This window comes from Meleagris gallopavo, chromosome 10 (assembly GCF_000146605.3).
Source record: "Meleagris gallopavo isolate NT-WF06-2002-E0010 breed Aviagen turkey brand Nicholas breeding stock chromosome 10, Turkey_5.1, whole genome shotgun sequence".
In the NCBI taxonomy this organism is placed as follows: domain Eukaryota; kingdom Metazoa; phylum Chordata; class Aves; order Galliformes; family Phasianidae; genus Meleagris; species Meleagris gallopavo.
The window spans coordinates 25,991,790-26,009,941 of record NC_015020.2 but is presented as its reverse complement, the minus strand read 5'-3'; the positions used below and the strand labels follow the sequence as shown (position 1 = coordinate 26,009,941).

The 18,152-nt window shown below is 39.3% G+C and overlaps 1 protein-coding gene across 1 annotated transcript in view; it reads right to left on the bottom strand.

The window, feature by feature from the left end:
* Window positions 1-17,340, bottom strand: part of LOC104912507 (microtubule-associated serine/threonine-protein kinase 2-like) — a 96,788-nt gene extending 79,448 nt beyond the window's left edge. Inside the window, exon 1 of the mRNA XM_031554842.1 lies at window positions 16,413-17,340. Within this exon, the coding sequence (XP_031410702.1) occupies window positions 16,413-16,451 (39 nt within the window). The 5' untranslated portion in view covers window positions 16,452-17,340. The remainder of the gene's footprint in view (window positions 1-16,412) is intronic.
* Window positions 17,341-18,152: the final 812 nt, after the last annotated feature.

Genomic DNA, 18,152 nt, shown 5'->3' with positions numbered 1-18,152 from the left:
TCATTTCCTACAAACATACAGGAAGTTCACACGTTTTAATGTGGACACATCCAAGCTTCAAAGAAAACAGAAGAGCAAATCTTGTTCCAATGCATTGACAAAGCACAGATTCTTGTATTATTTGAAACACAACTCTTACAACAGAATTCTTTCTTTGGAAAACAAAAGGTTTAAAAGCCACAGGTTTCTGGAATGTGTTTTCTAGATATGCAATCTATGGAGGCATTCAAAAACAGCCCACAATATATTTAGCAGGCAAACTGCTAGAGCTTAGTACAAGAGGAATTTTCCTAATCTGCTTAAGAACACGATATTTCAGTGGCAACATGGCTGCTGCTATATGCCTGTGTTTCTCTGCACTAAGCCTGTTTATTTTTTGTTTTCTGTTTAGTCTGATTCTCTGGGGGGGATTAATTATTTTTTTCTTTTTTGCCCTCATGGTAGGATCACTTTATTGTCTGATTTTACGGCTGCCATTGCCATTTTCTGTTGGGATGCTTTGTTGTTTGCTTTGTGGCTCATCGTCAGTGAACCCTCTCTAGTTATGTACAACCTTCTTGGCTTTTCAGCTGCACTCTTAATAACTTCAACTTATCTTATGAGGGAGATGCTGCACAAGTACCAGCTCCACTTTTCACCAAGTGAAGGCTACCGGAGGATCTGCCTGCTGCTGACACACTGCGATCCCAGCTGAAATACTTAAGCCACGAATGTGTAATTTGGGATGGACGGAGGTAGATCACCACATTTTTACAAATGGATGCACTTCAAGACTAGGAATCAAACTGCTGGAGAAAATGCTGTGGATCAGGATTTATTCCCAGGAGAAGAAAGAGCCTTCCAAGAATCCAAAGGTTTTCTTTGTTAATCTGACTCTAATTCTACTGGCTATTACTGTCAGTGGTTATTTAGGGGTTTTGCATCTCTAAACAGTAAAGCTTTCACTATTAAAAAAAAAAAGAAAAAAAGGATGAGCACCTTAATGTCAATTAATGAAAATATTTAATTTTAACTTGGTTATTATTAAGCTTCATTTTACACATTTATGATACAGACTTTGGAAATACACTGGTTGATTAATCTCTACCATTAATAATGCAATGAAAAGAAAGTGGCAGATCTCTCACGATCAGCTCAGTACTAAAGATGCAAGCTTTATAAACTGAGGAAGGATCATCTCAGATCATCTAACGCTGACTGTTGGATTTTCAATGAATCGGTATCTTGTAGCACTCCTAAAAATTAAAACTTTGTATACTTAAAAATTCTATGTTGTTCACCACCAGGGGACAAAGAGAATCTAAACAATATTTGGCTACTCTTTCAGTATCAGCTTGTTATGTATTATGCATCAGAATGTAACCACACACTTAAAAGAAAAAAGCAATTTCTTGTAAATTGATATTGCTTGTTGGTCGCTCGTTGTCATCTGCTATGGTTTTCTCTGTTATAAGCTCAAATTGTGTTTAACTAGTACTCTTATTGAATATTTTGCTGCCAGTAAAGTTCTAATACTTTATGTGAAGTCAAAGTTACCATCATAAAACAAAGGGAATATTGGCTGCCCCTACAAATTGCAGTGAACTTTTTTGCGTTGTCTTGAGATTGTCACTGAAGAATAACAGTTTTCTTTCTCAATTAAATCCCAAACTTTCTTGTTTCTGTAATTGAGGCTGCAGTCAAACCATTGCAAGGATCAGGTAAGGACAAGAAACAAAGCAACCTCTCAGTTCAGAGGCAGAAGCTAGCTAGATGCACAGCCGCATGTCCTTTACAAGCCTTACTTACATTACACTCATTAACTTGGTTAACACTCTCCTGCTCTGGTGAATTCATCTGATGTTGAAAGCTGATTTCTGTTTCTATTTGTTCTCAGGTTGCAATTCCATCAGATTTGCAGCTATGTCTTTCATCTTCCAGATCAAAATAGTACAGATGAATTTTTACCTGAATCAGAAAGAGAAGACCTTACTCACGTTAGTAGGGCTAGCACTTTTCTTCTAATATTATTAGTATTAATGTTTGTATTTTTCATCTCGATCCGACACTGGCTACTGATTCCTTGTGATAGTTTTACTTTGTTTATAGTCAATCCTGGGGTGCTTTAAGCATGATAAATGCTTTAGTGCTTGCTTGGCAATCATATTCTTAGTTGGAAATTTTCATGAGCTGAGCTCCACGTTATGATTTTATATGTCTACTCAAACAGCTATTACACAAGTTCTTTAAGGAATTGTGATTCACATTCTGATCTTTCTTACGCTATTTAACATATGTCAAAATAAATAGTAGAAAAATCCTTTCGAATTAAAAAGAGCATCTGCATGGATATTGCACAAACCTTTATCAACTAAAATAGTATTTGAAGATTTCCATTCCAAAGCAATTACCACTCCTGCAGAAGAAAGCAGCTGATGAAACAGGGGGCAAGAAAGATCAGTACTTAATCCATTATCACATCCCAGTAATGCTAATCTAGGTGTAAGATTAATTTGAACTTCAAACATATTAAAGCAGCAAAATAAGATTTGCTTCCAGAAACGTTCAAAAGACAGTATATCCATATGATCAGATTCAACTTTTATTGCAACCTTTCTTCCATTTGAAGCCAATTTACAAATCATCTTAGAAGGTAAAAAGATAATGCAAATAGCCCACAGAAGCATTTTGAAGACTCAAACATGGATTTTAAAATGGGAAGCAGAACTTAACCACATCTTAATTTTCTGGTGAAGCAAATAAAAGACAAGAAAAACATTTCTAGAGTAAATCCCTTTAAGTGTTTTTCACATTAAAAATTATAAAATGGTTTAGAAGCTCCTATGATTTTTCTTATTTTTGCCTCGAATCTTCTGCCCAAGAACTTGCCTGCTACTCAGTGATTCGACTTTGAACACAAATGGTTTAGGCTGCCTGATCTTAGCAGTTGAGCATGTAATTTCTACTCCCATTTTTATTGAACAACAATTCAGTAATCCATCATCTTAATTCTCAGTGGTAGTGGTGAACCACCTCTAAACACTGCACTGTTACTTGGATGTTTGCTCAGTTTATGAAGATGAAAACTGCCTAGCAGGTTTGACAAATATCTTATTTTGGGTTTCAGACTGTTCAGTTTATGTATCATTGACCCAAGAAAGAACTCATATCAGTGCGAAACAGAGAGGTGACAGACACTGCTCTTCAATGTCCTTCTGAGCCCTTACAGTATCTACAACCAGCCTCCCAGATCTCAGGACCCATCTTCCAGCCTGCAGAAACCTTCTGCTGCTTATCAGAGTTCTTCTATCACCTGGCCAATACCAAAACCCAGCTCCCAACACACACTGCTACTTAATGCTACACATACTGGAATTCTCCTTCACTATACTTCATTTAGAGGCACATATGCCAAAACCAAGGTCTGGCAGAATATGTTTATTTTCAATTTTGCTAATGTTTTGCTTGAGTTTGGTTTACCTTCTGCTCCTTGTGTTTAATTAAAATGTGATTTCCTGTCAGTTTTGCTAGAAAATCCAGACAACAATTTTTAACCATACAGCACAAAGAAAGGTAATGATTCAGGGCTGGGAGTGGGTGGGTGGGTGGTCTTTCTGTTCCTAAAGCTCCCACCCTTGGTTTACCTTTTCAATATTCTCATTATTCTATTAACTCATTGCTTTACTTTTAATTAAAACAGATTTCCTCTGAATTTTATTTAAAATTTTAACCTTTGAAAATCAGTGCCACGTTCAGTTCTGTGGGTATTTATCTCTACTTTTACTGATACTTTAAAAGTTACTCTGACTAGTTTGCACTTTCCAAGCAGAACCCTTTAAGTTATGCCCTGTTTGGAAAACGTTGACTCCATTCAAGGAATTAAGAGGAGTCTCCTGCTACAGCTTAGTATATATTTACACGTAATTTTGTTCTTTGCATCATTTCTCATTTTATGTTCCCATGCGCTCTCTTGGCCGCTATGAAGTGCTACAGAAGGTATCACAGAATGGCCAGGGTTGGAAGGGACCTCGAGGATCATGGATCTCCAGTCCCCCTGCCACAGGCAGGGCCACCAACCTCCCCATTTAATATTAGACCAGGCTGCCCAGGGCCTTGGACGCCTCTAGGGACAGGGTGTATCAACAAGATAAATCCCAAACATAAGATTCAGAAGGGAAAAGAAAATAAATGTTCAACAGTAAAGTGAATGTTATTTCAAACTGATTTAAAAAGTTACCGTGATTATGTACATCTGCTTGCCTAGTTAGAAGACTGTGAGAAAGGGTATAAATGAGATTTGTAACAGACCAGTAAAACCGTACGGTTCTGCTCTGCGTTCTTCCAAAATATTGTACCTAAAAGTAATTTTTAGCTGTAACATCAATCCCTGTTACACCCATGAAAAGGTTTCATTCTGTTTTTGTTTTTGTTTTGTTTTGTTTTTTGCAATCCCAGGCAAAGTGGCAGAGAATGGGGGTTGACATTTAGGAAAGCCAAGAGTTACTGGATTTTTTTTCCTGTACTCATACGGGACCGATACAATTCCTTTACCTGCTTGTAACACAGCCATCAAATAGGAATTCCATTTGTTTCCAAGAGTTCTACTAGAGAATGCTGACTCAGCACCTCCAACTGTTTGAGCATCTACTGCTCTCACATACAAAGGATGGGGAAGAAGGGTGGGTGACCCCACGTAACCATTTCTTTCACACAAGATGACAATAAATGTATGCCAGTTTTTGGTTCATGAAAACAAATACTGTTTTTTTGTTTTTATTTTTTCTCCTCCTTTCATAAAATAAAAAAGAGCCCAATCAATTAATTCCATAAAAACACTTTCCAAACATCCAGAAACCCAGCTCACATACCAGGGGAGCTTATTTTTACTTTTAGAGCTAAATATCTTGCTCTATTTCTTTTCCCCCTTCAGGAGAGCAGGGGGGGTTCTTGAAATACCTAATGGACTTATTTGATTGCTTTCTCAAATTTGCCTCCCAGGAGCAGCAATCTTTCACCAAGAATATCGGGGAGAAATTGAGTTGACTAGCTGAGAATAACCAAATATGCAACAGCTCCATTTAAAGCATCACTTCTCCCCCAGTGGTCAGATTTCACTTGCTCACTGCACCCTGCTGCCAATACTTTGAGTTATTCCTGTTAAACTCCACAGTTTGCAGGCCTTAGCACTTCAGGCAATAGGACAAACAAGTACACAGCCTCTCATCTAGCCTTATTCTACAACAGGCGCTATTCTGATATGCTGTTCAATCTCACCTGCACAACACTTGCATCTGCACACTGTGGCTTAAATGTACAGTACTGAAGGGAGATGCAGCCCCCATGAAAAGGCTTTTTGTCCACAATTGCAGAATTTCTGTAAATTTGAAAATAAAAAAATAAATACACATTTCCTGACATACTGAGTTTTACCCAATGCTACTGAGCAGCACATAGAGAGAAGCAGGACAACAAAGGTGACCAGAACAAAAGGTACTCCTACTATGATGTTTTGTTTAAAGTATCAGTGTTACATTAATGGTATTTAAAATTAATTGTACTTCAGGCAGAAACACGAGTCACCTGAAAATTAAGGAGAGGAATAAAAGCCATTGTATGGGGCTGCTGAATCACGGCCTGAACCTTTGATTGATCACCTGAGGCGAGCAATGAATCAGCCACGGGAGCACAGGTGAAGGCAAATCACCTGTGCTGCAGGAAGGGGTAGAGCCTGGCTCCACCTCTCCTAGACCCATTTAAGAGCTGACTGCCACTGGGGAAGGATCTCTCTGGAGATCTGCTCCATCAGGAGTTCATCTCGCAAGCCCAGGACAGGGTGAGTGACTTTCTCTCATTTCTCCAATATAAATTATATTAGCCAAGCTCCTGGATATATATATATATATATATACATATATATATATACACACACACACACACACACACACACACCCCATCTGTATATCCATTGATTAAACAGCCATACACTGATTTTTTTAAACATTAGGAAAACGTATCTGTTTCTAGTTGTAAGGTGAAGGTAGTAAACTTGTTTGTTAGCCTCATATCAGCTCCAAAAACGCAATAAAGAAACAGAAATCACTTCATCCAGTAACTGACCTGGTTCAGAGCAGGAGAATTGCTGCATCTCAGAAGTCAAAGCTAGAAAGCCGTCACAAGCCACACAGTAACAGAGCTAACTTCCCAGAAAGTTATTGCAAGTTCTGCTGTACCATAAGTGCTATTTTGTCTTTTATTTTTTAACATGAAAAAAAGCAGTTATCTTGTCATACACAGATGCTACGCAATGAGATCAAGTAATTCGTGCAAATAGTACAAGGAGCTCTCATTCTATTAAACCTCTGCTTCAGTTTCATGCAGGTTATGGAGGACTAACTTGGAAGGTATTCTATTTTTTCACGTACAATTCAGGTACAGGGAAAGTCGGCAATTCCCAGCAGTTACACATGAAGTATCTCTCAGGATTTTATTCATTTTTTATTTTATTTTGCTTTCACCTACCTACAGCCATCTCCCACCCCTATCAAAGAGAAGGAATTCTCGTACCAACCCATTTTTAGGTAACTCATTTCACTAAGATTGCTGCGACCCATTCAAGCAGGCAAGGTACAAGCTATTTCTCTTGATTCATGGTAAATCAATGTTATGTTTCCAGCACCACACAACTGAATTACATCTATTGCATCTGCTGCTGAAAGCTCTATGTAAGGGTATGGTTTTTCTTTAGTATTTCATTTTTATCAGTCCCACCGGTACCGCATTGCATTCTAAGTTATATTATGCCTTAACAGAAATGATTTTACTACATCACTCCATCATCTGTCTAAACTTAATCAAGCACAACATTGCTTTCTGAAACTCCATAGGAGTCCCGTATCCCTGAGGGGCTTTCTTCGTGGTAGCCACTTTAGAAGAAAAATATCAGCTCAGCACTGTCAAACTATTAACATTTACAAGCAAGCAGTCACCAGCACAGCAAAATTGTTCCCTCGTATGCAGTTGTTAACAAAAAAAAAAAAACTTCCTTATTTGCCCACTTCAAAAACAACAGGTTTTGGGTGTTATAAATAAATGTCTTGAGGCACAGAGTGCTACAGAACTGCCAGGGTTAAATGTGGCTCTCAGAGATTTACAACCAAAAGAGTCAACAAGTGGAGAAAATGAAGGTGCAGGGCACTCACACTTAAACGGAGAGAAGACAAAAGCCAGAAAAATACTTAACTCGAAGCCACTAAGGAGAATAATTCTCACGCCAGTCTAAAATGCAAAACCACTTACACTCCTGTTTAAGTTGTGCCTAATCTTCTTCTTGCCCTTATCTCACTCACAATCCATTCTTCTGGCCTTTAATTTTTTTCTGGCTGTTTAAGATCCCAATCCCCTCCTAACAGGTATCCAGAAATTGCCCCCAGAGGGGGAATCTCTCTTCCAGTCAGTTCACATTCTTCCACTTTGATCAAATGGTTCGCTACAGTTATCAAAAACAAAGTTAACTCACACACATTTTCACAGAGAAGGAGATCGCTATGTACCCCCAAAGCTAGTTAAAAAAACAAAAAAACAAAACAAAACAAAAAAAACAGCATGGAGCTGAAAATACTTCCTAATAGGCTGCATCCCCCCATGTTTGCTGGGAAGGAGAAGAGCAGGGGTTTGGCTTGTTCTATTTCAGACCATGCAGCCCAGAGTCAGACTCAAGATGTGGAAGCCACAGATCGTGGGACAGACGGAGCAGAAAGGACCTTTTGCGTGGACTGCACTAACCTACCTCAATGACAGCTGATATCATCGCATCGTTTGGCTGCCAGTACAAGCGGCATTTATTAGCCTATGCTGATATAAAACAAGTGATAAATGTCAAAGTCAATTAATATGTTCTTATTGCGATGAAAGGACTTTAAAAGTAATTATATGAGGTTTAAGCTATGCCATACAAGAGGCAGTAATTATATTCATCCTCATTCCAAACATGATTTTATCATGCTAATATCCAAGAGCATTTTGGAAAGAGAAATCTCCAGCTACAAACGCATCTGTTGTGCTAAAACAATCTGATTTTTAAAGAGCATTGCCATAGCAAAATGAGCCATTTTCAAATTTGACCAAAAATAGGTTAAAAAAAAAAAAAGACAAAAAAAAAAACAACACAAAGTTGAACCACTTTCCATCCAGAAAACTCTTTGTCAGCACTTATAGGAAAAATGCCGCTAATTCCAAAGCCACCATTTTAATGACAAATCTCCAGAGACAAACAAGAACAAATAAATAATTGCAATCACTTCATAAAGAAGAATAAGAATCCTTAATTGACTATTGCTAGAAGTGGAAGGAAGGTGGAGGAATTGAACTATTTATTCACTATATTATAAAAAAAACTGTAGTAGAGCACTCCATTCAAACACCTGCAACAGACAGCAGCGTGTTGGGATGTGAGGAAGAATGGACTGTTGCCTTCCAGACATAACTGTCCACTGCAGCAGTTTTATTGACAGGGAAGTGAGGTTGAGTCTTAGAACACAGACCATCAAAATCTGAAACAATATATATATTTTTTTCTTTACCGGATAACGTTCTTGATCCTTAAAGCAAAAGGAGAAACTTCAAAGTTTACTCATACAGAAACATTTATGTAAATTGCCATTTACAATCTATTTATGATACATACAACAATTAAACTCAGACTGAAATTAGCTTTCTAATATTCTAATATCAGTCTTCCAACGAAATCACATGAAAAGATGCAGAAATGTAGCATTTTTTAAACTCTGACTCACAAGAAGTGCTTTGTTTTCCATAAAGAGAAGATGATTTCAAAGCCCATAAGCCACTATTAAGGAAGTCTGCGCTGCATTATTTGTGATACAAATACCATTTTTCCACAAAAATGAGTAAAGTGAAAATGCCTATTTGTAAAACTAGTCAAATAAATCATTTCCATACACCTGAATTTTGTGTATTTTGGTGGCTTTTGTTTCATGCAGCAGTGAAGTTACACTATTTACCCACTTGGTAGTTAAGAAAAACAAGGTGAAATGTGACCACTCACAGCCAGCAAGGTCTGAGTAGGTCCACCAACACCAACCTCATCTCTCTGATTCCTGAAGGAGTACGTAAACCTTCAACAGTTTGCTCCTGTAAGTGAAAAGGCCTCTGAAGTATATTCACAGAACTGACAATTCAGAGAATATCCAGACAGCTGAACACCAACCAAGAGCAATACCTGAACTGCCTGACTTAAAAGCACCACAGCTGCACTTGCGGTGCCCTGGTGGGCACAAAGACTGCTCCTCACACAGCTGCTGAATGAAGCAATCCAGATCCCTACCACCTCTCCCTGCTGTGCCAAGCACGCACCAGAAACATCCAGGAGATGCAACTCTTCAAAATAAACCCTATTTGAAGATTCAGTATGACATACTTGAGAGAACAACAACTAAATACCACCACTGAGACATTCTGCACAGCCATTTTGGTGTCTATCAGTTACTCTGTATTTTTTTTTAATAATAGCTTCTAAATATTTAAAAACAAAACAACCTCCAAAAGCCTATCTTGTTTTGCTTCCAGAAATGCCAAAATCCCACCAACTCACAGAAGTCCCATAAATACCAACAGCTTGCATAGAGCAATTTGAAGTACAATAGAAACAAAAACTAAGTCATACAGGAAATACTGCCACGTATTTACAGCTGGCTGTAAATGTCTCCTGACATTTAAGATAGCGTTTCCTAGGTGTTATTAAAACATCACAACTCATCATATAGTTTTGGCATTTATTTGTCTAGTAGCCAGGATTTACAAGTACTCAAAACGCAAAGATATTTCATCTTTATCCCCTGAAAATACAAGGCTACTACCTGCCCCCAATCAATCCTGATAGCTTTTCAAAATTAGATTTCCACTTAGCATGTTTTACTCGGGTTTCTTTCTACAACAAGAGCAGCCCTTCAGCACATTAGAGAAACTGAAGAGGCAACCATCAGCAGAACTGACAGGAAAATAACAAAAAGTGCTTTAACCAGTTTCAACTTGCAGCCCGATGACATAAGCCTAGAAGCAAAATCCATGCTGCCTCGCTGCAGGACATAGCTTCTCATTAAAGAGGTAAGCGGGTCTGCGTAAGCAGTGAAGACTATTAAAGATAAGCAGATGAAACAGCACAGCAGCAGCACGTTATGTTGCTATGCTGGAGAACAGGTTTTTTGTTTTGTTCTGTTTTTTTTAAAGATTTGGGATTTCTGTCACTAAGCAAGAACAAAAAGAAACGATATTGACCCACGTGAAGCACCCCAGCAGCTAATGGCTAGGAAAACAAGCAAAAACCACATGGCAAGCCCTGTGACTACCAGCAGCAACAAAAATAGCACGGCAATGCGAGAGTTCACCAAGAAGATGCCTTCAAGCCAAATATTGGAAAAAGATTTTACTGCTTATCTTTGGGAAGAACTCCTTTGTCCAGCACCTCCTTGTAGTCAGATGCACACACATACAGCCATTGTTTCTTGCAGTCATTTGCTAACAAAACCTTTCTTCCGGAAGCAGAAGAATTAATTACTGGCATTTTATCTTTTCACACAAGCAGAAAATAAAAAGTTTAGTTCAGCTATACAAGCATTCATGAAGTCCTTGCTGACAAACTGAAAGCAGTTATTTAAGCATAAGTATAGCAAATTATCAGACCAATTTAACAATACCCTGAAGACGGCAGCTAAAAGTATCTTTTCCGTCTGAGCAAACCATTTAACCTTTTATCCCTGCCCATATCTCAAGGACATTTTATTCTGACAAGCTTTCACATTTTCCCCTCAGTACATTTCCTATGTCTTCAAAGCAGAGGCCAGAAGCACGTGCTGCCCAAACACGGTGCCATTTCCTGCTCCGCTGTGAGGAAACCACAAGCAGCAGGTCTGGAAAGGCAGCCAGCGTGCCAGCTTGTGCCAGGCAGGCACCACCGACAGCCGCAATGCTTCTCACCAGCCAGCAGTCCTACAATGCAGCGTAGTTACGTAGGGTATAACGTACAGCACCACGACAGCAGACCTGCATGACAGAAGCTGCTTATGATACAACTAGCCAATGAATTCCAGCAGCCTTGAATCAGCAGTCTGCGTTCCCCAGACCTCCTCCACGCCCGATTTTTACTCCCTGCAAAGAAAGCATTAGGATTTATCTTTAGAATGAGAAACATCCCTCTGCTGGTTTTATATTTGGTTCTATTTTAGCCGAACGTGCTGTGGAGTAGAAAACACTAGCCAAGATAAACACATTCAAGTAATGTAATGGGCTCTGCGTTTCACATCTGCACTGAAGCCAGTAAAAAAGGCTCCAACAAAGTAATTTAAATAGTTGAACTTAACTCGAATTTCAGCACTATGTAGGAAACACTGATACAGAGAACGCTGGTGCTGAGAATGCCTGACCACATCTGAGAACAGCTCAAGTACCACAAACACTGCAAATAATGACTGACAAGCATCTGAAATCTGACACACCGCACTCTCCATTACTTTCCTTATTTGTACTTAGAAGTAAGATTTTTAGGACAGAAACTCTAATTTCTTACATATGTGAGAAGAGTAAAAGCAAACATACAGCAGCTATTGTAAAGCAATGCACCAATTTTTTGCTGCCAATTTTCACTCTGAGACGACATACAAGTTCATTTTCACGGGGACTCAAACGTCCCCAAACATTTTTTCCCCCCACTATTTCTCTACACATATGAGCAACAACAAACCCAGATAGCCTCAAACATTTGTAGCTACCTTCACAATGTAATTTACATCGTGATACATCAAAAATAAATAAATAAATAAAACCACATGCACAGCTTTCTGCCCAGGACTGTAGAAGCAGCTCCACATCTGCATTACCACTTGTCTCTAGGGAGTAACTTATGCCAGTAGTCCAAGTTCATTAGCCAAAAAGGAAGTCCACAAATTAAAAGAATATTCCATTATCAGAAGCACTTTCTTGGTCCTCCATCAATACTACCACACAGCTATGTCAACTGTATGCGTAGTATGTTTGTGTACACACACACACACACACACACACACACACACACAAATACACGCCAAGAAAATCTGGTTTGTTCCTCCTGGATCTTCATTTCCACTATTTTGCTATTTCTTAGCAGCAGTCAGCACTCACTGTTTGAGACCAAACAGAATGCACTGAAAACAGACTGAAGAAACAAGGAAGGTGATATATACGGGTCATACAAATGTACTAATTTAGCCTATAGGAACAATTGCTGCTTCTTTAGGTTATTTGCTTACACCACACGAGGCCATTTACAGCATGGATCACAGCAGAAAAGGGCCCTCAGAGAAGACGAAGTACACAGCAGTGATCTCAAGTGTTTTTCAGGTAATAGAGGTAACAGAAGCATGAGGAAAAAGTGCACGTACATCTCTTAGAGAACTGGATGAAGTGGTGACAGCTAATGGCTTATTTTAACAGGGCAAAAAGAACCGGGTTTGAAAAGAACAAGCTGCCTGTGAGGGAAGAACACAAGGGAACCTGAAAGTCATGCACCACAGGTCCTTCAACAGGTAGCCACTGAAAATGAGAAAGGAACAGATCCACAGTATTTTCAAAACAACTGGAAAGAACAAAGTGAGAGGAACTTCAGAAACACTGTGAAAAGAAGTAAAAGAAGTAACAGCCTAATTTGAAATTTCTGTTGATTTGAACAAAGAGTTGGGAGACAGGAAAGGCACCTGCTCCTTCAGATTGCAGGCTCCTGTACAGCTCTCAGCAGTGACAGAGAAAAGGAAAACAAAAAGTTCCTTTGCTTTTGTTAGGCAGCAGGAATAACACACAAAAGAGGCGTTTCATCATATTTAGGCTGAGGACTCAGTTGCAGGAAGCAAGAGAAAGATGGAAATATCACCAGCAATAAGCAGGAGTCCACCAACTAAGATGTCCAATGGACAGGAAGATACGAAAACAAAACAAAACATTGAAACCTCAGGGAAACCGGATCAGTACAAGTCTAAATCCACTCAGTTTAAAAATAAAGAATCTCAGGTTATCGAGATAAGGCAGAAACACTGGTCACATAGTTCTGCTGAAAATAATTCATTTGTTCCTTTCCGTTAATCTGCAAAAGTCAGTTTATATGTGAAACAGTATCAGCAGGCTGACCAACACATTCTTCTCTATCAACTAAATATAAAGGAAATGAGATTTTTCACAGCACAAGTGGGTAAGTACCAGAACAGGTGCCAAGAAAAGCTGCAAATTCTCCATCCCTCGAAATACTCCAAACCAGTCTGAACAAGACCTTGAGTAATTCAATCTCACTTTGGAATTAGCAGGGATTTGAGTGCAGGGGTTGGATTAGAGAGCCCAATTTAGGCTGGGATGTTTATTTCAAAAGTCACCAACACCCAGATTGAAAGGGGGAAGTAATTTGTTTTCATCGGTGACTTTCTAACACCAAACCACCAGCACCCAGACTCCCAAAAAAATTAATTAAAATGCATTGCCTTGGCAGAGCCAACACAAACCAGTGGTTTTGTAATTTTTCCTAAGGAACGTTTTCAACAGTCACTTTTGTGAGCCACAGTTTCTTCTAAAAACACCCCCAGCAGTCCAAGATGCATGGAAAATAAATCCAGCATTAACTTACTGGTGGACTTGCACATCTGCCCTACTACCTGCTGTCCTATCAGTGCATTGTCTTAACCCTCTGAGCATTCTTGGTGGAGCTGTGAATTACACCTACATAAACACATCATTTACACGTACCAACCCAAGCACGTGCAGACAGCAGCCCATATAGACAGTAAATATGGAAGGCTACTAAAATTATCAAATTCCATCACGCTGCACATGTTAAACCAATCCCAGTATGTCTTTTGCTGTCACCAGCAGACATTTGGGCCCCTCCAGCCTCACAGTGCTGATCAATGCTTACCTGAAGCACCCTGATGAATTTCACTAAGGAAGGGCATCGTCTCCCCAGTTGTCACACTGCACAAGGAGGAGAGATACACTGCTCAGGCTGCAGGGTGCCTCACCTGGCATTCATCACGTGAACTGCTTTAAGATCTACCAGCACAAGGATTTCTTATTCTCCTTTCGCCCCCTCGTCCCCCCATTAATGATTTTTTTTTAATCATTTTTTTTAGAAGCTTCTCAGTGAAGCTTTTAGGATTATTTTTGGGACTAATTAGCACAATCATTGACATGGGATGAAAACCGTTGCAATGCACTTATTTCTCATTGTTATTATGAAGAGGATTGCTTTTGCCAATGATGTATTAGTGTGCCAATCCTGTGTAGCACAAGAGGCACTGAATTAACTTTTCTCCTCTCTTCCTTCATAGTACGAAGGCTTTCACCTCAACCACACACTTGAAGGGCTGACAGCAGGAAAAGTTAAACATCACCAGAAGCACTTTTACCATGAGACATTCCACAGAAGCCATGGGGATCTCAAGTGTAATGGCAGTATTCCCTTCCCATTACCTGCCATGTTTGTTTCCAGCTCAACAGCAAAGTAACGTCTTCCAGAGCAACGGAGAAAACAGTTTGGGTTACTGGGATCTTAGGGAAGCTGGGGAGCTTTTTCTGTCCCATCAGAGGTGCAGAGAAACAGAGGAGAGGCATATTAACTCAAACTCTTCATTAAACTTGCAATATCCATGGGTGTGTTCCAGGCTTATTGCTGATCACAGAAATAACCGCAGGACTGCCCCGACGTAGCAGCTCATTCCATTAGTGTAATGAGCTGCCCTGGCTTTCCTGAAAACACTTAACATATTTACTCAATTTTAATGTGTTTCTCACCATGCTTCAAAACTGTAAGATTTCTTGAGTGAAATCTTTACCAGTGCAATTAATGTTATTCTCCAGTTAGACCTCTATCTACATTGTCAAAACAGACTTTCATTATAGAATTATCCCATCCCAAATCTGTGATATCATACAGTAAAGAACAAAAGTGAAGAATAAACATATTAGAATATTTTTTTTTTAATTTCCAGAGTTGAACCAACTTCTTAGATAGCATTTATTATTAAGGAAGGGATGAAATATTTTACTATAATTTTTCCTACTAAAAATAAAAAACCACGCCCCCACAGATGCAACATCTCAGACATTCTAAGTTCACATTCTAGGCTCTGAACAATCAGCATATAGGGAATGATTTAGATTTTCTCTGGTCAGAAACAATTTTCTTAGCAAAGTCCCAAGTAGTTAGCACATCATCACTGAAAACAATAATCCCAATCCTATACACTTCAGTTAAAGAAAAATGGAATACAAGATGTTTTATGCTGAGCAAATGAACTAGCACATCACAGTAGTGCTGTGATTGATGCAGCACGTTATGTGAAAGAAAATCTCAGAAAAATTAATAGGTTGGCACAAAGAAAACCAAAACATACAGTTACTAAAATGGTGAGACAAAGCACGTTCAGGTAATGCAACAGTAACACCTTGATGACTTTAAAGCATCCCTAAACTATGAATGGTAGCATTTCAAAATAGTGAATTCGCTTGCCTCAAAGGAAGTGAAATTAACCGTGCCTGTCAGCTGTTTTGTTTATTGTTTAATAGGCAAGCTTCATGGTCTATAAACAATGATTTATGCCAGCATGTATGTAATAGGCTATATCACATTACAATGCAAAAAAAGGAATATGGTGCTTTCAAGCAAAAATTGATTCCATTTCCAGTTCACACCAGATTTGGGAGCTCTCTCACTTCCAGCTGTTTTACTCAGGGAGAATCGGCTCTGCTGTCACACCCCATTGACACTGACACAGATCACCACGTTTGTCACAGCACTGCAATTTCACAAAACTTCACTGGGATGTTAAAGCTTAAAACAAAATGCAGGAGAATCTGTGTCAACATAACGACAGTTGTTGAAAAAATAGATATAAAAATAGATATCACTTGTATTGAAGAACTGCTTTTCTGTAGCACTCATCTGTATTTGGATTGCTACGCATTTGAAGTAATAAATAAGCATAGCTCTAACACAGATTAAAAATATTCACTCTGCTTTCTCATTTAATTTCTAAGTAATGCTCAGCTAAAATGGCTACTCTGAGGCAAGTCAAAAAAGTCACTTTGCAGGGTTTAAAATATCTCCAAAACCAAAGTTTCAAATATGAGATAAGCCTTACAGTTTAGACACTGCTTCTTTCCATAAGAATGTTTTTCAAAAGGCTTTATGAGACTTAAATTTAAAGCAAGTTAACAAAATGTATTTTATAACTTCATGCAAAAAATCTTTTAATGATGAGTATACATGTACTAGGGGAAAAGAAGAAAGCTTAAATCCTAGCGCTGCTTACATACTGACTTGATTTACCCTGAAAGACTGTCATCATTTCTGAGAACGCTGACACTGCAGGCAGCAGGACAAAACAGAGAGAAGTTGCACTTACCTGCAGCCCTCTCCTCCGCAGAATACTTGAGTCATCCATATCCCCACGGCGCTGCCTCCCTTGCTGCTGGCCAGTTTTGCTCCCTAACTGTTAAAGAAGTCCATTATTTTCAAACTTTTTCTTCCCTCTCCGCCCCTCCTCCATCCACTCTCTAAAAATAGGATGTGGTCTTTCACTCGCCTGTCATGAAGAACTGCAGCCAGGGTCTCTGACTATTTGTATGTCATTTTGCCTGCCCCTTTTGTGACAGATTTAGCAGGTCGCGTTGGAAAAAAATCTGTTTGACTTCCCTAAGTCTTTCCAAGGTTGGATGTCTCTTTCCCTTCACATACACAACTGTCCAGAAATGTATAATAATCCACAGCTCCACATAAGGCCAAAGAGTGGAATTTAATTCAGATCCCCCACATGCTTATTTTTGTTTTCTTTCCATGTACTTCAGCTACATAAGGGATCAGCAAACTACAACAGCTGCCTTCAGTTACCGATCATAATAAGCTCACAAAATCCAGGTCACACTTCCTTAAAAAAAAAACAACAACAACAAAAAAAACCCTGCACACTCACACAGCTAAAAAACTCATTCCATGGACAGAGAGGGAACGGAGATACTTAAAATGAGGAAAAAAAAATCACAATGAAACAATATAAAATTTAGTTTTCCCAATTCTGAATTCCTCTGCTCCTTTGTACAACAAAGCCAATGTCAGAGATACCATCGCACCCTCTTTTGTTTCTGCTATCTCTGAGGTATGCTGCTCTCCTCCTCACACGCAGCAGGCACGGCGCGTTCTTGAGCTCCTTGCTGAGATCTTGCCTCTCTTAGGTGCTGAGGGGTCGGGGACACATGTTGCAAGTTCTGAACACGTAAGAATTCATTCATCTATTCATCACTGACAGAGTTGTCTTAAGAAACCCTTCCCTCTTCGTCATCCATGGCGGAAAGGCAAAAAAAAAAAGGAGAAAAAAAAAAAGGAAAAGCAGCACTCGGCTGAGAATTTTGCAGCCTGTCCTGCAGTTTCTGCCTGTACCTTCACACAGACAACTCCAGCAAGGTCAAAAGAGACTTTCTCCCTTGCTGTACATTATCTACATTCGCGTGTTAAAATAGGAGCTGTGTTGAAAAAGAAAAGGCGCTAAGAGCTGCAGCTATTGCAAACAGCCCTGGAATAAACAAAAACCTAGATGTGTTCATCCCAATCGCTGAGCATCTCGTGGAATCTTTGTGCTACCCCTGTCCTTCCTCTGGCAGAGAGGGAAAAAAGGAAATGCTGCAAATATCGCCAACCGCCGCAATGACCTACAATTTCTTAGCAGAAAGCTAAAGCAACAGATTTCATCACCAGATAAAAGCTTCAGAAGAGCCTATTTATAGCTTCTGAATATAAATACTGTATTTAAAAGCAGCCCAACTTCAGCCTCTGCAGATTTCAGCAGGCACACACAAGAAATCAAACTTCACCAAGAGCTGTGTTTATGAGGGGCTTTCAGCAAACGCACCAACAATGCGCCCGGAGCGGCGGCTGCGAAACACGGCTCGATGAGACGCTGCTGCTCCCACAGTTGTGACAGCTGCAAACCAAAAACGTCTCCATAAAAGCACACAGGTTGCTGGTGCTTATCGGAGCAGATATTTACATGGAAATCTTTAGCTGATCTTCACGCTAAGTGACCAAGTCACATGAGCTAAACGCATCATTGTAAAGTCAGCTGAAAGCAGATACAACTCAATCCCATTCA